Source organism: Salvelinus fontinalis, chromosome 7 (assembly GCF_029448725.1).
Source record: "Salvelinus fontinalis isolate EN_2023a chromosome 7, ASM2944872v1, whole genome shotgun sequence".
Classification (NCBI taxonomy): Eukaryota; Metazoa; Chordata; class Actinopteri; order Salmoniformes; family Salmonidae; genus Salvelinus; species Salvelinus fontinalis.
In genome coordinates, this window is record NC_074671.1 from 24,226,122 (window position 1) to 24,249,104 (window position 22,983).

The 22,983-nt window shown below is 44.9% G+C and overlaps 2 protein-coding genes across 5 annotated transcripts in view; both read left to right on the forward strand.

Moving 5' to 3' along the window:
* Positions 1 to 12,069, forward strand: part of LOC129859258 (reversion-inducing cysteine-rich protein with Kazal motifs-like) — a 54,986-nt gene extending 42,917 nt beyond the window's left edge. The window contains exons 17-21 of the mRNA XM_055928796.1: positions 3,537 to 3,732; positions 6,642 to 6,852; positions 7,074 to 7,147; positions 8,454 to 8,609; positions 10,471 to 12,069. Coding sequence (XP_055784771.1) covers positions 3,537 to 3,732; positions 6,642 to 6,852; positions 7,074 to 7,147; positions 8,454 to 8,609; positions 10,471 to 10,785 — 952 coding nt within the window. The 3' untranslated portion in view covers positions 10,786 to 12,069. The remainder of the gene's footprint in view (positions 1 to 3,536; positions 3,733 to 6,641; positions 6,853 to 7,073; positions 7,148 to 8,453; positions 8,610 to 10,470) is intronic.
* A 10,618-nt stretch (positions 12,070 to 22,687) lies between these two features.
* The window catches only part of LOC129859259 (TGF-beta receptor type-1-like), a 67,886-nt gene continuing 67,590 nt past the window's right edge, over positions 22,688 to 22,983 (forward strand). The window contains exon 1 of one of the 4 annotated variants that reach the window (XM_055928800.1): positions 22,688 to 22,878. In XM_055928800.1, coding sequence (XP_055784775.1) covers positions 22,809 to 22,878 — 70 coding nt within the window. In that variant the 5' untranslated portion in view covers positions 22,688 to 22,808. The remainder of the gene's footprint in view (positions 22,879 to 22,983) is intronic. The other 3 variants (XM_055928799.1, XM_055928797.1, XM_055928798.1) reach the window with 3 other exon arrangements.

The window sequence follows — 22,983 nt, forward strand, 5'->3', positions numbered from 1 at the left end:
CAAACTTGACTAATAAACTAACAAAACAAATAAACGGTGTAGACAGATCTGAACGACGGACTCACATAACACACGAGAACGCACGAACAGGGAAAAAAGCCTACACATAAAAAACACTGAACAAACAAACCGAAACCAGTCCCGTGTGGCGTAACGACATACACAAACACAGGAGACAATCACCCACAACGAACACTGTGAAAACACCTACCTAAATATGACTCTTAATTAGAGGAACGCCAAACACCTGCCTCTAATTAAGAGCCATACCAGGCAACCCATAAACCAACATAGAAACAGAAAACATAGAATGCCCACCCAAACTCACGTCCTGACCAACTAACACATATAACAAACTAACAGAAATAGGTCAGGAACGTGACATAACCCCCCCCATAAGGTGCGAACTCTGGGCGCACCAGCACAAAGTCTAGGGGAGGGTCTGGGTGGGCATCTGACCACGGTGGTGGCTCAGGCTCCGGGCGAGGTCCCCACCCCACCATAGTCAATCCCAGCTTCCATCTCCCCCTATGAATGTCCACCCTCATCTTACCCCCACAAAATCCTCTTGGTAACATCAACGACAGGGGCAGCACCGGGACAGAGGGATAGATCAAGACAGAGGGATAGCTCAAGACAGAGGGATAGATCAGGATATAGAGGTAGCTCAGGATAGAGAGGGAGATCAGGATAGAGGGGCAACTCCGGACTGAAAGGCAGCTCCGGACAGAGAGACAGCTCTGGACTGAAGGGCAGTTCTGGGTAAATAGCCGCTCCGGGCTAAGGGACAGCTCATGACTGGCTAACGGCTCTGGACGCTCATGGTTGGCTGACGGCTCTCGACGCTCATGGCTGGCTGACGGCTCTCGACGTTCATGGCTGGCTGACGGCTCTCGACGCTCATGGCTGGCTGACGGCTCTCGACGCTCATGGCTGGCTGACGGCTCTCGACGCTCATGGCTCGCTGACGGCTCTCGACGCTCATGGCTCGCTGACGGCTCTCGACGCTCATGGCTCGCTGACGGCTCTGGACGCTCATGGCTCGCTGAAGGCTCTGGACGCTCATGGCTCACTGACGGCTCTGGCAGATCCTGTCTGGTTGGCGGTTCTGGCAGATCCTGTCTGGTTGGCGGCTCTGGCAGATCCTGTCTGGTTGGCGGCTCTGGCAGATCCTGTCTGGTTGGCGGCTCTGGCAGATCCTGTCTGGTTGGCGGCTCTGGCAGATCCTGACTGATGACTGGCTCTAGCGGCTCCTGACTGACTATCGGCTCTGACGGCTCGGGACAGACGGGCGGCTCTAATGGCTCAGGACAGACGGATGGCTCAGACGGCGCTGGGGAGACGGATGGCTCAGACGGCGCTGGGGAGACGGATGGCTCAGACGGCGCTGGGGAGACGGATGGCTCAGATGGCGCTGGGGAGACGGATGGCTCAGATGGCGCTGCGGAGACGGATGGCTCAGACTGCACCTGTCTGGCGGAAGGCTCTGGCTGCTCCTGTCTGGCGGAAGGCTCTGTAGGCTCATGGCAGACGGGCAGCTTTGCAGGCTCATGGCAGACAGGCAGTTCATGCGCCGTTGGGCAGACGGCAGACTCTGGCCGGCTGGGACGCACTGTAGGCTTGGTGCGTGGTGCCGGAACTGGAGGCACCTGACTGAGGACACGCACTTCAAGCCTAGTGCGGGGAGCAGGGACAGGACACACTGACCTCTCGAAGCGCACTATATTCCTGGTGCGTGGTACCGGACTGAGGGCACGCACCTCAGAACGAGTGCGGGGAGAAACAGTGTGCACAGGACTTAGGAGACGCACATGTGGCTTAGTGCGCGCTGCCGGAACTGGAGGCACTGGGCTGGAGACACGCACCATAGGGAGAGTGCGTGGAGGAGGCACAGGGCTCTGAAAACGCACTGGAAGCCTGGTGCGTGGTGTAGGCACTGGCGGTACTGGGCTGGGGCGGGGAGGTAGTGCCGGAAATACCTGACGGTGAAGGCGTACTGGCTCCCTTGAGCACCGAGCCTGCCCAACCTTACCTGGTTGAATGCTCCCCGTCGCCCGACCAGTGCGGGGAGGTGGAATAACCCGCACCGGGCTATGTAGGCGAACCGGGGACACCATGCATAAGGCTGGTGCCATGTAAGCCGGCCCGAGGAGACGCACTGGAGACCAGACGCGTTGAGCCGGCCTCATGACACCTGGCTCAATGCCCAATCTAGCCCTACCAGTGCGGGGAGGTGGAATAACCCGCACTGGGCTATGTACTCGTACAGGAGACACCGTGCGCTCTACTGCGTAACACGGCGCCTGCCCGTACTCCCGCTCTCCACGGTAAGCCTGGGAAGTGGGCGCAGGTCTCCTACCTGCCCTTGGCCCACTACCTCTTAGCCCCCCCCCAAGAACTTTTTGGGGTCTCCTCTCGGGCTTCCAGCCACGTCTCCTTGCTGCCTCCTCATACCACCGCCTCTCTGCTTTCGCTGCCTCCAGCTCAGCTTTGGGACGGCGATATTCTCCCGGCTGTGCCCATGGACCTCTCCCGTCCAATATTTCCTCCCAAGTCCATGATTCCTGTGTATAATCCTGCTTGACTTCACGCCGCTTGGTTCTGGATTGGTGGGTGATTCTGTAACGGCTTTCCTCCTCCTCTTCTTCAGAAGAGGAGGAGCAGGGATCGAACCAAAATGCAGCTGAGTTTGTAGACATGATTTATTAAAGAAAAAAACACGAACAAACACAAACTTGACTAATAAACTAACAAAACAAATAAACGGTGTAGACAGATCTGAACGACGGACTCACATAACACACGAGAACGCACGAACAGGGAAAAAAGCCTACACATAAAAAACACTGAACAAACAAACCGAAACCAGTCCCGTGTGGCTTAACAACATACACAAACACAGGAGACAATCACCCACAACGAACACTGTGAAAACACCTACCTAAATATGACTCTTAATTAGAGGAACGCCAAACACCTGCCTCTAATTAAGAGCCATACCAGGCAACCCATAAACCAACATAGAAACAGAAAACATAGAATGCCCACCCAAACTCACGTCCTGACCAACTAACACATATAACAAACTAACAGAAATAGGTCAGGAACGTGACACAGGGCTTGTTAGGTTTCATAGATTTTCACTCTCTGTTTCCCATCGAAAATCAGCATTAATGTACTGATATAAAAACGTCAACACATTTACTACATTCCCCTAAAGATAGGTACCATTATGATTATAATATGGTTTATGTTTTAAATAAAGGATTAAATGGGGTAATTCACATGGTAAAAAAGCACTGATGTCTGCTGTGAGAATAATACACTATTAAGGTACACTACTTCACAATAATAATAAGGAACATCAGTGCTCAACTCAAACCAAAGGACCTACACAACTTGAAAAGAATAGTTGTGTACACTGACGAAAGCGATAGCTGTAACGGGTCCATGTTTTGGACTTCCACTGCTTAAAAGCTGCTTAAAACAATCACTAAATTAACCCCCTTTCCTGCCCTCCTTCCATTGGTCCTCAGGTGCATTCCCAGCCGTAGAGTGTGCCTTACAGACATGGTTGACTACCACTGTCCCCAGTATGAGTGTGTTGGTCGTCCCTCCGGCTGTGACAAGATTCACATGGACCTGGCCTGCGACACAGACAACGTGGAGCACCCCAACCTCTGTCAGCTCCTCCAGATGGACAAGACCCTGGCCTATATGGGCCACTGTCAGGTAACAGCTAGACCAGGATTATTTAAATATGTACCCTACCATGTCAAATCAAACGTTATTGGTCACATACACGTGGTTAGCAGATGTTATTGCGGGTGTAGCGAAATGTTTGTGCTTCTAGTTCCGACAGTGCAGCAATATCTAACATGTAATCTAACAATTCCACAAGAACTACCGAATACACACAAATCTAAGTAAAGGAATGGAATAATAATATATAAATATATGGATGAGTAATGACAGCGGCATAGGCAAGATTCAATAGATGGTATAAAATACAGCATATAAATATGAGATGAGTGATGCAAGATTTGTAACATTATTAAAGTGGCATTATTAACGGAACTAGTGATCCATTGATTAGAGTGGCCAATTATTTCAAGTCTGTGTGTAGGCAGCAGCCTCTCTGAGTTAGTGATGGCTGTTTAACAGTCTGATGTCCTTGAGATAGAAGCTGTTTTCCAGTCTCTCTGTCCCAGCTTTGATGCACCTTTACTGACCTCGCCTTCTGGATGGTAGCAGGGTGAACAGGCAGTGGCTCGGGTGGTCGTTGTCCTTGATGATCTTTTTGGTCTTCCTGTGACATCGGGTGCTGTAGGTGTCCTGGAGGGCAGGTAGTTTGGCCCTGGTGATGCGTTGGACAGAACGCACCAGCCGGACTACTGCTGGTTTTCTGTTCTACCTGATAATTAATTGCACCCACCTGTTGTCCCAGGTCAAAATGGGTCTCTGATTGTAGGGGAAGAGTGGAACTGGAACTGTCTTCAAGGTCCAGATTTTAATATGAGGGAGCTAGAACCTGTCCTGCATGGGCCATTGTCAGGTAACAGTTTGACAGTTAGCCAATGCAACTTTGTGAAGTAGAACATTTGAAAGTAATTCACTCTCAATCAATTTGTCTGTTCGCCAAGTTTCCATAACATCTGTACCAACATGCCCTACGTTAGTGGACACCAACCTTTTCTGAGTCAAGACCACTTTCTGAGTCAAAATGCATGCCGAGATCTATCGCTCTAATTTTTTATTAACATGACTTAAAAAATGTAAGCCTATCGAAACTCGAGTCGCACCGCATTATTTCATCCTCATGCACAAATTCATGTTGTTACTCCTATGGACAGAGAAAGTGAAATATTCCTTGATATTAAAAATACCCAAGCCGCTAATAATACCAACAACGCAAGCCCATAGATACGTTTTCCTACTCATTCATTACTGCTGCACTGCTTGTTGTAGCACTGAGAGGTAATAGGAAGAACGTGCATTTTATGGGTTTTACAAGTGTCGAATACAAAATCTTGACAGTGCTGAGTAAGAACTTAAACATGAACTCACTCATAGAAACAGCAGCTCTTTGCTGTATTCGTTGACAGTGTCTCTCTAGTCATGGTTGTAAACGTTTTGAAATCTCACAGTATCAATTTTGCCGTAGCTGTATTGTATGCTGCTACGTTACTGGAGACTCGGTCATCTGAGCAATCTGATTGGCCAGCGGTGGAATAGTGCACTTGATTTCCTTTCCATGTCCACCGGGAAGGCAGAGTTTGTACCTTCAGACACATGAAGTGGCAACAGTTTGCCTACCCGGCGCTCAGGGCAGCTGAATTTGCTGCACCTATCACCAACAGCACGAGACTAATAAAAAAAAAAGGAAGTCAAGGCTTTATCGTTGTGTTTTTTACAGAAATGTTTGGCGATCGACTAGAAATGCCTTGGAGATCGATCGCGATCGGCTGGTTGGTGACCACTGCGCTAAATTGACTGTAAATGTTGACAGTGTTAAAGGGCTTTTGGACATTTCAATACATGTAATTCATTTGTGATGAAAAGGCATGCCAGAACTCATAAGGTGAGGCAGCAATAGGTAGCATTGTAACACCTGCCTGATAGCATTACACGGTCAGCTATTTGAACATCGCCCTACTGGAGGGAGCTGCACAGCTTTTAGTCAATCACACAGAGATAATCCCTGTTTTTAGAGTCTCTGAAAAGCTTTTCTCTGTTTGTGTTCGTGAACGCTTAAATGGAGAGCCTGCATTCAGAAGTAGGATAACACGTCCCAGCTGTTGCAACACAAACACACACACACTCCAAATTTGCATATCCATATCCTACCTCCAGTAACTGACTGAGTATGTATGTTTTTGCCATGGTTTATGAGAGGAGGCAGATATCCCAGCCCACCAAAAGCTGATATACCCTATGGTTTTATCTAATAAATAATATGTTGCATTTAGGTTCTTAGTCTGCCCATGCACTTAGTCTACCTGCAGACACATACATCTCCTGTGTAGGACTGTGCTTGTACATGATACAGGCAAAATCCCCCTATGTTTGTGTGTGTTTGTGAAAGTGGAGAATTTAAGCTGAAAGTTGAATTCAAGTGGTTATTTAGTGTTTAGGGCCTGGTAGGATAATGTTTCTCCATTGCGGTCGCTCGCAACGTCAGTCTGATGGCGTCTCGCCTCGGTAGCTCTGAGCAGTGGCTCCATCAGTGGAACAGACCGGATTTAGTTTTATACCCGTTTAAGGTAGACGACAACCCATTAAAAACCCACTTCAGTCCCGGTGTCAAGTCACCGAACCAAGAGGCACGCAATCAAACCGTTTGCAGTGTTGTAGGAGAACTTAACTGCCCTACCCCTCTCTGAGAGTATTGATGAGGTACAGAGCAATTCAAAGAAAACCAATACACTTGGTGTGATATATAAAAAAGGGCTTCCCTATGTAACTAATTGGAGTAGCCTACCTTGATTAAGTTTATCTGGATATGAGTGATGTATTATGAAGTGTAGAAAGGTCACGTCTATTTGTGTTTTAATATATGATATTTTTCACAAAATACATTAATAAGGGCCGAATCCTAACTCAAACTTTCTTGTGTGTGTGTGTGTTTGTGTTCTGTGCAGGATGCCTGTAAAAAGGCGCGGCCTGTGTGCGGCCACAACGGCGAGACCTACAACACAGTGTGCGAGGCCTACTCGGACCGTGTTGCCGTGGACTACCAGGGGAGGTGCCACGCCGTGGGGGCGGTGGCAGAGTTTGCCTCTGACTCAGGCTGTGACATGATCCCCTGCCCAGCCCTGTCCACCCAGGGCTGCATCCCTGTCACACCACCCGGTCAGTACAATAGAGACAGAAATAATATAGTATCTAATGTTTTATTTAATTCTGTGGTCAGTACACTCAGTGGCACAGCCACGTTCACTTTGACATATAAGGCTCTCATGTTATATATAGGATTTGTCCACACAGGAACACAAATCTTATTACGATATTGTTGTGATTGACTCCTAACCTCTGACCTCTGACATCTTGGTGGCAACCCCCTCCTCTCACAGGTGCATGCTGTCCTCTGTGTGCGGGCATGCTGCAGATCCTGTGGAACAAGGAGCAGATTAATAACTTCGCTAAGGTCAGCACCTTCTGACATGCTCCTCACTTATTTGGGTTCCAGGCTGTGTTCCATTTCAGAAAAGTTGTCCCCTTCCCTCTCACTCACTCATTTTCCAACCAGCTGGGCTGCTTTTTTGGATTTTAATGGATTTGAACATTAAAAGGAGGGTTGAAAGGTTCCCTGTTGTGTTATATATTTTAGAGAATTAAATTCTCAATGTTGAAAAATTACGAACAATTGTTTTGCTGCATATCTGAATCTAAACTGTGGACACTACTTTGTGGATTGAAGAGGACTGTCTATGCATATGTAGGGTTGCAAAATTTAGGAACATTTCAATAAATTCCCTGGTTTTGTAGAAATCATGGTTGGAGAATTCTGGATTTCCTGCTTATTACCTCCTAATTCCCGGAATCCTAAAAACTGAGCATGAGGAAAACCCAGGGAATTTATTGAAAGTTTCCAAAAATGTGCAACCTTAGGTATAAGTAATAGCTCCACCAACTGCGGAATGCTGTGTGCAGGCTTTTGTTATACGGCCCTGCTCCTACACACTAGATTCTGCTAATCAAGGGCATAGAGTCAGGTATGTTAGTGAAGGGCTGGAATAAAAGCCTCCAAACCCAGTTGACTAGGTCTTACTCAACTGGGATTAGCCACCCCCTTGGCATCGACTGTTGATTTTGAACTGTAATGACACCAAACAACCACTAGAGTGAGGCATAGATCCAAAATACCAAGCATCAACATCACATGTGTTCCTCTGGAATTCCTCTCCCGTTTGAAATGACTGGGTCGGGCCGCAGCTTAAGAGCAAATGCCCAGAAATGCCTCGTATACATGCTTATAACAGCTAATAAGCTAAAATAAAACATGTCATTCAAAGCAGGTTCATTATAAACCTGGGCTATTAGTCTAATCTCCAACACAAACATCTTATCAACGTTAAGTCCAGAACATAAACCTGCTAATTGCAAACAAATTGCCTTTGGATTTGGGCCTAGACGACATGACTCACTCAGACAAGCAATGGATATACACATCATAGTTTTTCCAACCTATCCTCCATATTGGTGTCAAACATTCCATGACAGCAGGCACTATGCTGTAATACATTCATTGCCCTTTCAACTACTGTTCACAAAGGTATTTCATATTTCTTAATAATTGGGGATGAATAACATGTATTCACCACATTCAGCACGAACTTGAAGAAACCCGCAGTTCAGTTTTCCTTTATCTGCAATGAATTGAATCTCCAACTTTTCCCCCTCTGGCTCTGGTTCTGTGTGACTGTGTTTGTCCTCCTGGTTTGGTGTTGCAGTTGAACAGGAAGCAGCCAGTGACGGTCCATGACATCCTGAGGATCCTGCGTCTCCACATCTCCGTGCCGCAGTGTGACATCTTCGGCTACCTGAGCATCGACTCAGAGATCATCATCCTCATCGTCCCCGTGGACCAGCAGCCCACCCCGCTGCAGGTACGATCACTTACGCAGACACTGAGCTAGCTAGTTTGCGGTGCACGCTAATAGCTTTCCATCGGTGATGTCACCAGCTCTGAGACCTTGAAGTAGACTTCAATGCCTGCGGCTTTTGTGAAGTGACAGGTAATGATGCTTTGTGGGTGTTCAGAGGGTCCCTGGTTTGAGCCCAGCATGGGGCAAACCAGGTGTCTGTCTGTCTTTCTCTCTCACACACTCTCTGTCTGCCTGTCTGTCTGTCATTCATTCACTCTCTCTCACAGAGACGTGTCGACTGTCCTTCGTTCACAATAGATAAGCCTGGTGCTCTGGCTACATGAGCTTCCTCTCAGACTGACAACAATTGATTCCCTACTTGTAGCCCTATTCTTCAGTGTTCCAAGGCCAAGTAGTGCACTATATAGCGAATTGGGTGCCATTTGAGACACATCCTTTGTTTTACTTCCTGGTTAATGCATGACCTGGAGCCTAATCAGCATAGCATACACTAAACCTTGGGGCCAGATCCTTCCATCATGTTGTTGTGAACGCTTTTGTTTCCTACGCAGAACTGAGCCCTCTGTTTCTCCACCCCCATCCCCAACCCACACTCCCATGCTTCTCTATGAGCGCAGTGAATTTCACAGTGATTAAAGCAGAAGAGAGGAGGCATTTGTTAACAAGCTGATCATTCACACAGAGGATGCCCACAGGGCAGTGTTTACAGACATGGGATATTCCGTAATGGGGTTGGAGGACACTTTTGTGATTATTTTCTCATAGATTCTAAAAAGAGATCATGATTATTTGGATTCTTTTTTATTCGGCATATACTTCAAACTCAAAAAATGTGTTTGGTGGTAACCTTTTCACCACAAATGTACCATCTGGACTGCCTAATATCTCTCTCTCTGGTTCCTCCTGTTTGAAATGTAGTTCAGATAACATGTTTTGACATGCTTGTGGTTAGTCTGATGGGGTTCATGGAGAGGAGCGTAGTGAGTTGTGACACAGCCTGTAGACTAGCCTTCTGGTGGCTTTGTAGTGAATATGAACTAATGGTTCAGTCACACAGATGTCCCAGGGGTGTGTGCTCAGTACAGTGAAATGTTTGAACAGAGCTGCCTGAAACGACTCCCTAATTCTACACGAGAGACAATCATATTGGTTCTGCAACAATACATCAATTGCTGTCTGACGGTTCTGTGACGTTGGGCCCTCCTGAACAGGGACTTTATCGGGGAGGGCACAGGAGTCATAATAAACATGTCTGGGCCAATATTTCCCTGTTATTTGTTCAACTGCTGTCTCCAGTTCTCTCTGAAAATAGGTTTCATTTCAATGACTAAGCTGGATAAATAAAGGTTAAACACAAAGATTTTCTAAACGCCTCATGAGCCCGGAGACCCAAACCTCCTCTTACTGGGGGACTAATCAAAGTCCTCTCTCAGAATCTCTCTTACTCCACTGGGACAAATAAACAGACATCTCATCACCACCGTCTAGGGTGAAACGCCCAATGAAGTTATTTTGCACACCCTTTCCACCCATTGTATTGCTGTCTTTGCAAAAACAGTCCTGAGCGATAATGATCGATGCAAACCGGCAAATGGAGGTCATAGCCAGGCTTGCATCATTCTCTCTATGACTCTATTCATATGAACTATTTGTCAATAATGTGGGCTTTTAGGGGGTTCGTTAGGATTGTTTCATACACAAATAAAGAGCCTGGTTTGGTACACGTTTGTACCAAAATAACATATTCAGAAGGGAATAAAGATACACACACACACAAACAAAAGCATAGAAAACTGTGGGAGGAGGACTGTGTGTCTGTAAATGTCACCTGATCATTGTGTGTGTGTGTATCCCGTCTCAGATTGAAGCCTGCAGCATGGAGGCGGAGAAGATTGACTCGCTCATCAACTACGGCAGCCCCACCCTGGTCTCCCATGTTCCTCTGTCTGCCTTCCTCACCTCCGAGGTCTCCATCTCCACCATCAGGTCCGCGGGCCACGCCAGCTCAACGCCCTCCTCCCTGCCCATCTTCTTCTGCCTCGCCCTGGGCCTCCTCCTCACTTTAGCACCAGGCCTACCCGAGGCCAAGCTAGCCTCTCCTAGCCAGCCAGGCCCCGCTGGCAGGAGGCTAGGTGTGTTGTGGAGTATTCTGACCCCTTCTCGGGTCATTGCCTGACAGGAAGCATCAGCCTGTAAAAGCCTTGACAATCAATCCCATTAACTCTACTGCACCAGCGTCAACACAATCATGGACGAGAAGCTATGAGATGAATCCTAATTGAACGAGAGAAGCGGAGACACAATCACATTCCAGCTTTGGTTCCACAGAGCTCTATATATCGTTATAAGGAAGATGAGTTTTATCACACAGGGTTTTGTATCCGTTTTATTCTGCAACAGAAGCTCTCTCCTCCTCTAAAGCTGTGGAGTGGGGAGTGTGTGCGGGTGTTTGCCTGCGTGCGTGTGTTTATGCGTATGTGTACGAACCTGGTGGTTAAGTCTCAGAGGGGGAGTCAGGTCTAGATGTCAGACAGGTGCGCTCCCAAACACTGACATTTGTCCAAGATAGTCTCAGGGGTGTAATTACCCTGCTCCTCCGCCTCCTCCCCCTCACCTCCCCTTTCTCCCACTCCCGTTTTACATTTGTACTATTGTAAATAAAGAGCGAGTGGGGAGGTGCTGACTGAGACAGTAATACTGGAACGTGAAACAGGTCAAAGGCAAGCAAGCATTCCCGCTCCGTAGGCTGAAAGACACACACAAGGGATTGTCGTTGTTCCTCTAGTGTAGATAAGATATAAAATAAGGAGGAATGACAGCCATGTTTTTAATGAAAATGACAATCATCACTTTACCCATGATGCACATGGGTAGGAACAAAACAAATAGCGACAACATGCTTTGCATATAGTTCCTATATGAAATAAATGCAATAACTTTATAATGTTGATAATAATTCTTCCGAAATTCTTCCGAAATGTTCTATATTTCAAATAAGAAATGGATCGAGATGTGATTCAATATGTGCCATTTTCTAAATGTTTTATTCTTGCATGATGACAATTATGAAGTGTTTTTACTCCAGAATGTATTGTACTATGTTTGTCCTGTCCCCACGTTTGATTTGATGTTGTCTCTATGCCTACGCAACACGAAGTGTCCCCGTTTTTTACAGTATTATCGTGCTAGGCAGCTTTGTAGCAGCAAACCCTTCAAGGGTCCTTGTAGTATTGTATCTGTTTCCAAGGGATTTAAACTCAGTTTGTAGTTGTTTTTATGTTATCCAGTGTTCATATTGCCAATGTTTAGAAAGAGTATAGCTGTAGACACTTAAGCATTATGTTAACCATCACTGTATTGCATCATTGTCTCGGTGGAGATGGCAGTACTTGCAATGTGTTTGTAAAATGCCAACAGAATGCATATTTTATAAAATATAAAATCCTACAATCAAACAGAAGGTTGCTTGTTGTTGTACATTTCATCATCTTAACTCCTTAGGAAGAATAATTTAAGTTTGAAAGATTCCACATTGAAGCAGAGTGACAAATATAATATATATTGCATCAATCCAGTCACATTAATATGCTGTTCTCTATAGAGCATGAGAACTTCTCATTTGTCTTCTTCATCCTCCCTCCTCAAAAACTGTTCCAAAGTTCCTCCTCTCAAATCTTCTCCTCAAATGTGTTGTGAGCAGGAGGCAAGGAAGGAGGACACGAGGAATCTAAGGAAAGACAAATGAGAAAGAGCCAAAGCCTTCCCAAACCACTAGGCAGGTAGCCTTCCCAAACCACTAGGCAGGTAGCCTAGTGGTTAGAGCATTGTGCTTGTAACTGAAAGGTTGCAGGATTAAATCCCTGAGCTGACAAGCTACAAATCTGTTGTTCTGCACCTGAACAAGGCAGTTAACCCACTTCCTCGGCTGTCATTGAAAATAAGAATTTGTTCTTAACTGACTTGCCTAGTTAAATAAAGGTAAAATAAAAATGTATCCTCTAACATGCAATGACATACTATCACCACAAGGGGGTGTCTGGCTCTGGGACAGCCTCTAAGGTGGTTGAGTGCTGTAGATAGTAACCTGTAATGATGTAGTACTCTCCTACAGGGCTGACTGTGATGGGAGTAAGGAAATAAGTGTCTACTTCCTCAACATTTCCTAGGGCCCCTCGTAGGTAGTGCTCCAGAGAGCAGATGTGGAAGTGGAAACCCCTAGTGCCTGATAAAGGCCTTGGCGGCTCCCCTTTGATCCAACGTTGATTTACACGCTTAACTATCCACTGTGTAAATAATGATGATGAGAAGCCTCCTCTCAGGGTGCGTGACCTGCTCTTGAGAATATGGGCTGGTGTGTGTCTGCTTGAAATGTGTTGAACTTTTATTTAGTGGGATGAACTTGATCACCTCTCTCCAAGAGAATAAATTTATCCAGATGTAGAATTGGTTCCTAAAACTTTTTTTGCTAATCCATTTAGAGCATTGGTCAAGTAACCAAAAGGTTGCTGGATCGAGTCCCTGAGCTGACAAGGTAAAAATATGTTGTTCTGCCCCTGAGCAAGGCAGTTAACGCACTGTTCCCCGGTGCTGGAAGACGTGGATGTCGATTATGGTTAGCCCCCCGCACCTCTCTGACTCAGAGGGGTTGGGTTAAATGCGGAAGACACATTTCAGTTGAATGCATTCAGTTGTACAACTGACTAGGTATCCCTCTTTCCCTTTCCCATTGCTGACCTACCTAACCCCAACACTCTTAGGTAAAAGGCAGTGGCTAGTACCTATTGACCATACAGGAATGTGCTGTGATGAGTAATGATACAAATCATGAGCTGGCTTGGGGAGTCGTGATGTAGATTCCAGTGGGGTCTAGGGAGGAGCGGAGATGAACTTGCTTTTCCAGGAATTTTCCTGAATGTGATATCCCATTGAAGAAGCTGAGCACCGGTGCCTGAGAATGCTTTTGGTTAATCCCTCAAAGTGAACGACCATGTGAACGCCTAACTAGCCTGTGCCCAAGTCGCCAAAGGCCGTATCTGGAGTCTCCTGCCTCTCTAACTCTAGCTTTTAAATGAACCTGTTGGCCTACTGCCCGAGTGGAAACTCATCTATTCTCGCAGGTTCTGTAATGCAGTGTAGAAGGATGTTGTCCTGTAGTGCACTCTATTAAATTACAGCTACACAGTCACTTTCCTTTCCTCCGTACTTATGATAGTAATGGATTCAATTAATGTACAGTATCTGCTTTTATTTACAGGTCCCAACGCTCTTTCCATCACTCATCATTGTACATCACTTACATAACAGAACCATTGGTATTTTGGTATTTTATTAAGATCCCCATTAGCTTTTGCGAAAGCAGCAGCTACTCTTCCTGTGGTCCACACAAAACATGAAACATGACAAAATATAGAACATTAATAGACAAGACCAGCTCAAGGACAGAACTACATCAATTTAAAAATGGCACACATAGCCTACATATCAGCACATACACATAAACTATCTGGGTCAAATAGGGGAGAGGCATTGTGACTTGAGGTGTTGCTTTATCTGTTTTTGTAAACCAGATTTGCTGTTCTATAGTGATGCATGGCTGCCATTTTTTGCCAGATTTCTCCTGCATCAGCAGTAGCCATGGAGAGATGCGAGATGACTATAGTCAATGCTAAGATTCCTGACAGTGGGCTCCATGGCAACCGGAAGATGTTTTGGGTTGGGGCTGCGACTCATCAGAGTGGCTTATACCAGCATTCATTTGGTATTTTACTTACATCACAGTTTGTTTCTCAATAAACAATGTTTCTCATTCCTCCTCAGCCATGACCCTGAACATACAGTTGAAGTCGGAAGCTTACATACACCTTAGCCAAATACATTTAAACTCAGTTTTTCACAATTCCTGACATTTAATCTGAGTAAAAATGTCCTGTTTTAGGTCAGTTAGGATCACCACTTTGTTTTAAGAATGTGAAATATCAGAATAATAGTGGAGAGAATTATTTATTTCAGCTTTTATTTCTTTCATCACATTCCCAGTGGGTCAGAAGTTTACATACACTCAATTAGTATTTGGTAGCACTGCCTTAGAATTGTTTAACTTGGGTGAAATGTTTCGGGTAGCCTTCCACAAGCTTCCCACAATAAGTTGGATGAATTTTGGCCCATTCCTCCTGACAGAGCTGGTGTAACTGAGTCAGCTTTGTAGGCCTCCTTGTTCGCACACACTTTTTCAGTTCTGCCCACAAATGTTCTATAGGATTGAGGTCAAGGCTTTGTGATGGCCACTCCAATACCTTGACTTTGTTGTCCATAAGCCATTTTGCCACAACTTTGGAAGTATGCTTGGAGTCATTGTCCATTTGGAAGACCCATTTGGGGCCAAGTTTTAACTTCCTGACTGATGTCTTGAGATGTTGCTTCAATATATCCACATCATTTTCCTCCCTCATGATGCCATTTATTTTGTGAAGTGCACCAGTCCCTCCTGCAGCAAAGCACCCCCACAACATGATGCTGCCACCATGTGCTTCACGGTTGGGATGGTGTTCTTTGGCTTGCAAGCCTCCCCCTTTTTCCTCCAAACATAACAATGGTCTTTATGGCCATTTTTGTTTCATCAGACCAGAAGACATTTCTCCAAAAAGTACGATCTTTGTCCCCTTGTGCAGTTGCAAACCGTAGTCTGGCTTTTTTTATGGCGGTTTTGGAGCAGTGGCTTCTTCCTTGCTGAGTGGCCTTTCAGGCTATGTCGATATACGACTCAATTTACTGTGGATATAGATACCTTTGTACCCGTTTCCTCCAGCATCTTCACAAGGTCCGTTGCTGTTGTTCTGGGATTGATTTGCACTTATCGCACCAAAGTACGGTCATCTCTAGGAGACAGAACACGTCTCCTTCCTGAGCAGTATGACGGCTGCATGGTCCCATGGTGTTCATACTTGCGTGCTATTGTTTGTACAGATGAACGTGGTACCTTCAAGTGTTTGGAAATTGCTCCCATGGATGAACCAGACTTGTGGAAGTCTACATTTTTTTTCGGAGGTATTGTCTGATTTCTTTTGATTTTCCCATGATGTCAAGCAAAGAGGCACTGAGTTTGAAGGTAGGCCTTGAAATATATCCACAGGTACACCTCCAATTGACTCAAATTATGTCAATTAGCCTATCAGAAGCTTCTAAAGCCATGACATAATTTTCTGGATTTTTCCGAGCTGTTTAATGGCACAGTCAACTTAGTGCATGAAAACTTCTGACCCACTGGAATTGTGATACAGTGAATTATAAGTGAAATAATCTGTCTGTAAACAATTTTTGGAAAAAATACTTGTGTCATGCACAAAGTAGATGTCCTAACCAACTTGCAAAAACTATAGTTGGTTAACAAGAAATTTGTGGAGTGGTTGAAAAACGAGTTTTAATCACTCCAACCTAAGTGTATGTAAACTTCTGACTTCAACTGTAATATAATGCCTAAAAGCAATGCTCAACCACAATAGATAGCTCCAAACAAAATGTTCCAACCCTGGTCTATATGAGGCCATAACAATCTACAAATAAGTAAACACCAACACATTCAATTTCATGGCAGAAATTCAAATTTTTGGAAACATGGAGAGTAAGGCAGGGTTTACTAGTGTTCTTTTAAATGGCTCCTGTGTTGGTAGTACTCCACAGAATTCCACAGTGTCTTTGGTTTACAGGTGACAGGTTGGGGACACATTGGTGGTGGCAGGCCCCTCTTTAAGTGGTAAATGGGAAGTCACCAGCTGTCCAGGCAAGTATATCTAGGATCCTGCTTGGGAGCCATCTGTGCACCCAGCCCCACATCATTAGTGAGAGAGAAAGTGAAGGAGGACTGTAGGCTGTGAGGACCGGATTAATATTCACACCTGTCACTCACTCCTGAGATAACCCCCTCCCAGCACCACCTGTCCTGTTTGTTCCTCTCCCTCTCTCACTCAAACTGAAAAGCGCGTCCATTTAAAATTGCCACATTATCGCCACGCATTGTCACAGAAACAGAGACGCAGGTCATGTTTGAATACTCTGAAAAATCACTCTTTTTTCCTTCCTTCCAACCCACCCTCCTGACAGAGAGAGACTGTTATTAGTGCTCCACCAACTTGAGTCAAGTTGGCTAATTTGCACCTCCACCTATCTGTTTATCCTATTTGCATGACCATGTGTAGCTTCTTCCCACAACTATCCATTTAAATTAACATTTATATTAACAATTTTGACTTTGACTTTTAATTTTACAGATGGCATTAATTTGAATGGCTAGTTGTGGGATGAAGCTAGGACATGAGGTGCAGTTGGTTTCCTTTCAAAGCAAAGAGTTGCGTTAACCACTTCAAACTGAACCAGAGACTAGATACAGAGACTTGGGTGGAGGGCACTGTCTGAGGGTATTTCTAATCAACCATTTCATCATTTCTTAAGAGAAGCCAAAACAAAATCAAACCATGGGAGCTGCTCAATTACAAGGATGATGTTATCTTCTCGGTTTAAATGCCTTTGTGACTCAAAGTGTTGATGCAACCCTTTCCTGTGTTCTAATGAAAAAGTAGCAGCAGTCGATTCTGCCTTTGGATAATCCATTGGATACATTTTAATAGCTTACAAAAATGGGAGAAAAGGCCAGTCTCTCTCTCTCTCTCTCTCCCCACTGTCAAACTAAGACAAATCAAAAGGCTGCAAAAGAATAGGAGGAATATGCTAATTGGATATGGGTTAGGATTTTTTTTTATATATAAAAAGGGATAATAAAATTATCCCTCAAGGGCTTCTTCTTTGTAAGGCCTCACAACAAACGATGTGTTCCGGAAATAAGACACCAATGTGTCATGAATAATATCAAAGTGAGTGCGCTGTATTGTATTTGTATTGACGGAGCTGCGTTAGCGTTAGGTACAGTATATCTGCAGGCTTTCAGCTTCGTTCTCCCTTAGCAGATGAGGAAGTAACTAGCTATTCCTGAGGCGGGGAACAAACGCGCACCACTTTTCATCAAAGGGGAACAGCATTGATAAGCTCCATTGTTGGTTTATTTGATAACTGTAGTGCCCTCCTGTGCTCTTTCTGAAAAGAGAAACTTCCTGTGGAGAAACTTGCTGTGTTCACACACCAATGTTCAACATGGATAACAACCCTCGTAGTTATTTATGACACACAATCCTAAACTTCGAATTTGTATTTTTTTCCCCACATGAAAAATGACTAGTATGGTATAAATTATATAGTATTCATGTCACGTTCCTGACCTATTTATGTTAGTTTTGTGTGTTAGTTGGTCAGGACGTGAGGTTGGGTGGGCATTCTATGTTATCTGTTTCTATGTTGGTTTCGGTTTGCCTGGTATGGCTCTTGATTAGAGGCAGGTGGTTTGCGTTTGCCTCTAATTAAGAGTCATATTTAGGTAGGGCATTCTCACTGTTTGTTGGTGGGTGGTTGTCTCCTGTGTTTGTGTCTGCGCACCACACGGGATTGTTTCGGTTGTATTTCGTTTTGATGTAGTCTGTTTCCTGCTCGTGTGTTCTTCCTGTCGTTATGTAAGTTCCATGTTCAGGTTTCGTCTACGTTGTCCGTTTGTTATTTTGTATCATTTCTAAAGTATAGTTCGTGTCAGTGTTCGTTTTGTTAAATAAATTCATTATGTCATCACACCTCGCTGCGCATTGGTCTACCGATCCTTCTCTCCTCACCTCATCCGAGGATGAGGAGAGCGTCACCCGTCACAATTCACTGTAGTGTTTTTGCAGAGAATACTGTAGTATTTACTGTAGTTTTGTGGACATGACTATAGTGTCCGTATTTTTATTTTTTTATTTTATTTAACCTTTATTTAACCAGGTAGGCAAATTGAGAACACGTTCTCATTTACAATTGCGACCTGGCCAAGATAAAGCAAAGCAGTTCGACACATACAACAACACATAGTTACACATGGAGTAAAACAAACATATAGTCAATACAGTGAAAAAAAAAAAAGTCTATATACAATGTGAGCAAGTGAGGTGAGATAAGGGAGGTGAAGGCAAACAAATATATGTATAAATAAATAAAAATATAAAAGGCCATGGAGGCGAACTGAGTACAACACAGCAAGTCAAATAAAAACTAAAAAAACACTGGAATGGTTGGTTTGCAGTGGAAGAAAGTGCAAAGTAGAGACAGAAATAATGGGGTGCAAAGGAGCAAAATAAATTAATAAATAAATACAGTAGGTAAAGAGGTAGTTGTTTGGGCTAAATTGTAGATGGGTTATGTACAGGTGCAGTAATCTATGAGCTGCTCTGACAGCTGGTGCTTAAAGCTAGTGAGGGAGATAGGTGTTTCCAGTTTCAGAGATTTTTGTAGTTCGTTCCAGTCATTGGCAGCAGAGAACTGGAAGGAGAGGCGTCCAAAGGAAGAATTGGTTTTGGGGGTGACTAGAGAGATATACCTGCTGGAGCGCGTGCTACAGGTAGGTGCTGCTATGGTGACCAGCGAGCTGAGATAAGGGGGGACTTTACCTAGCAGGGTCTTGTAGATGACCTGGAACCAGTGGGTTTGGCGACGAGTATGAAGCGAGGGCCAGCCAACGAGAGTGTACAGGTCGCAGTGGTGGGTAGTATATGGGGCTTTGGTGACAAAACGGATGGCACTGTGATAGACTGCATCCAATTTATTGAGTAGGGTTTTGGAGGCTATTTTGTAAATGACATCACCGAAGTCGAGGATTGGTAGGATGGTCAGTTTTACAAGGGTATGTTTGGCAGCATGAGTAAAGGATGCTTTGTTGCGGAATAGGAAGCCAATTCTAGATTTGACTTTGGATTGGAGATGTTTGATGTGAGTCTGGAAGGAGAGTTTACAGTCTAACCAGACACCTAGGTATTTGTAGTTGTCCACATATTCTAAGTCAGAGCCGTCCAAAGTAGTGATGTTGGACAGGCGGGCAGGAGCAGGCAGCGATCGGTTGAAGAGCATGCATTTGGTTTTACTTGTATTTAAGAGCAGTTGGAGGCCACGGAAGGAGAGTTGTATGGCATTGAAGCTCGCCTGGAGGGTTGTTAACACAGTGTCAAAAGAAGGGCCAGAAGTATACAGAATAGTGTCGTCTGCGTAGAGGTGGATCAGAGAATCACCAGCAGCAAGAGCGACATCATTGATGTAAGCAGAGAAGAGAGTCGGTCCAAGAATTGAACCCTGTGGCACCCCCATAGAGACTGCCAGAGGCCCGGACAACAGACCCTCCGATTTGACACACTGAACTCGATCAGAGAAGTAGTTGGTGAACCAGGCGAGGCAATCATTAGAGAAACCAAGGCTGTCGAGTCTGCCAATGAGGATGTGGTGATTGACAGAGTCAAAGGCCTTGGCCAGGTCAATGAATACGGCTGCACAGTATTGTTTCCTATCGATGGCGGTTACGATATCGTTTATGACCTTGAGCGTGGCTGAGGTGCACCCGTGACCAGCTCTGAAACCAGATTGCATAGCGGAGAAGGTGTGGTGGGATTCGAAATGGTCGGTAATCTGTTTGTTGACTTGGCTTTCGAAGACCTTAGAAAGGCAGGGTAGGATAGATATAGGTCTGTAGCAGTTAGGGTCAAGGGTGTCCCCCCCTTTGAAGAGGGGGATAACCCGCAGCTGCTTTCCAATCTTTGGGGATCTCAGACGACACGAAAGAGAGGTTGAAGAGGCTAGTAATAGGGGTGGCAACAATTTCAGCAGATAGTTTTAGAAAGAAAGGGTCCAGATTATCTAGCCCGGCTGATTTGTAAGGGTCCAGATTTTGCAGCTCATTTAGAACATCAGCTGACTGTATTTGGGAGAAAGAGAAATGGGGAAGGCTTGGGCGAGTAGCAGAGGGGAGGGCAGTGCTGTTGTCCGGGGTAGGGGTAGCCAGGTGGAAAGCATGGCCAGCCGTAGAAAAATGCTTATTGAAATTCTCAATTATAGTGGATTTGTCGGTGGTGACAGTGTTTCCTATCTTCAGAGCGGTTGGAAGCTGGGAGGAGGTGTTCTTATTCTCCATGGACTTTACGGTGTCCCAGAACTTTTTTGAATTTGTGTTGCAGGAAGCAAATTTCTGCTTGAAAAAGCTAGCTATTTACAGTTTACTATAGTATAAATATTATAGTAGAATGTTTATTGGCATATACTATAGTAATTACTGTAGTGCTTTTGCAGACTGTAGTATTTACTGTAGTGTTTTAGCAGACATTACTGTAGCATTTATTATAGTGTTTTTGTTTTATTACCTTTAATAACAGAGCAATGGGGCTTTCTCCTTGATGAAGAAAATATTAACCTACTGGACAAAATACTCAAAGGGCAAATGTTCCATAACCTGTAGGACTGAATGGAAAGTTCAGCGCTTCTGCTCTTTTCTATGACCTGTAGGGAACACAACAAATTATCTATCCTTGGCATTTAGGTTTCTCAATTATGGGTGGCACAAATTGGGGTATGGGGGAGGGGAATGGGCAGGGTATATGCAAATTAAATACTGTAGTACATACTGTAATATTGCATAAGCATAAGATACCACAGTGGACAAAATCCTATTGGTGGTGCATGGGGAGGATTTTTTGGGGACCAGGTCACCATGACCAAAAATAGGAATGGCAGATTTGTCAAAAGTCAACATCTTGTGTTAGGGTCAAGGTACCCTAACACATAGCTTAGCCTAAGTAGACTCTACTCAGTCTTCTGTTCTGCTCTGTCCCTAAGCGGACAAGACACAGCAGTGGACAAAATCCAAATGGCGGTGCATGGGTGGGATTTTTTGGGACCAAGTCACCCCCACCAAAAATAGGAATGGCAGATAAGGGGACCCAACCATTCCCGGCCTGTGCTGGCACAGCTCCATCCCTGCCACCAGAGGCTGGGCTGTTTCTGGGTAGATGGCTCTAGGAGGGTACACAGTCCACTCTGCATTCTCTGTTGGGCAAACACTGGCCTGCCGGCTGTCGCAATATCCAACGTTTTCACGCCCCTTTTTTGCTTCTTTTTTTTAGGGAGGGGGGTTAATGTGTGCATCTCTGGGGGATGGGTGGCACTGAGTATTCAGGATTTACACAAGGCTCAGACAGAGATCAAACAATGGACCATCATCACTCTTCAACCACAGGTACGGGAGGGGTGGTCAGGGGCTTTGTCCAGTAGAGGGGTGCAGATTGAGAGTGTGTGTTTGGGGGGGGGGGGGGGGGGGGGGGGTCTTGATTGTGTGTGTGTGAAGGGTGGGGGTGTCCAGCCAGACACAAAAACAGCCAGTCACATCTGAGGCCATAGCTAATGTCATTGTCTTTGAGGACAGCACCCTCAACGTTGGCCCATTGTTCATGTCATTTGAGAGCATATGTTTCCAGTGACAGTGTAATATGTTCTCAGGACAACAGTTTCTGAAGTCACAAGGCTTATTTTCAGCTTCCTCTTTCAGTCTGTTCTAATGAATGCACATACAGCCCCAAAGTGTTAGGTATTTTTTTCTTTTCATGATTTGCATAGAGATAGCAGTAATGATTACTTCAATATTAAACATAATAGACTCTGATCTGTCCATACTGGAACAATAATTGCTTCTTGTTTTGGTTGAGCACAGAATTATGTTTTTAGATAACAAGAGTTATAAATCTTCTCTCAGAAATCTGTCCCTAGAGTTCTTGTGTGTCCTCAGGACTAATTGCTCAAACCCATTATAGAGCATGATTCATGAATGTACTCCAATTATCCAAATGTCATAGTATTTTTTATAATGAACAACATGGTTTTCATGAGTGGATTGCCAAGTCAGTGTTTCAGTTCTAAGTCTTGGCCACATCCCTGTCTATTCATGACATGTTCATGCCTGCTCAAATTGACACAAAAAGCCTGCTGTATGCCTGGTTTAGTCATTTTAATTTCACCATAAGTGCTTTTTGCCTATGAAGACAAGCAAGTTGTAAAACTTGATGCGAGAGGCTTGTATAAACTACACCGTATCGGTTCATTTAAATAGTTTGAAATTATTTCATAAAACACCGTCGCAAATAAAATATTAAATGGAGAATTCTGTGAATCGTCAGTAAATGTTTACCATCCGCACGAGAAGGCTTGCATGGTCTGGGCGTGGTGTGGTAGCGGTCCCGGCCAATCAGACAGTTTTTTCTCAACCATGGACTATCGACAGAAGTTGAGACAGGCAGTCTGGAGTAAATCTGAACCACGATGGATGCAATAACCCGTTGTCTCGTGTTAATAGTCCTGTTCTTTGGGACTAGGATTCAAGAAAATTATGGTAAGTGAGCGAGGCTATGCCCTGACAGCTATTTATTTCCTCCAATATGTTCTGGCCACGAAGTTTGATTTCGGGGCTTCCGTTGTTGCTCTTTGTTTCAAGAAG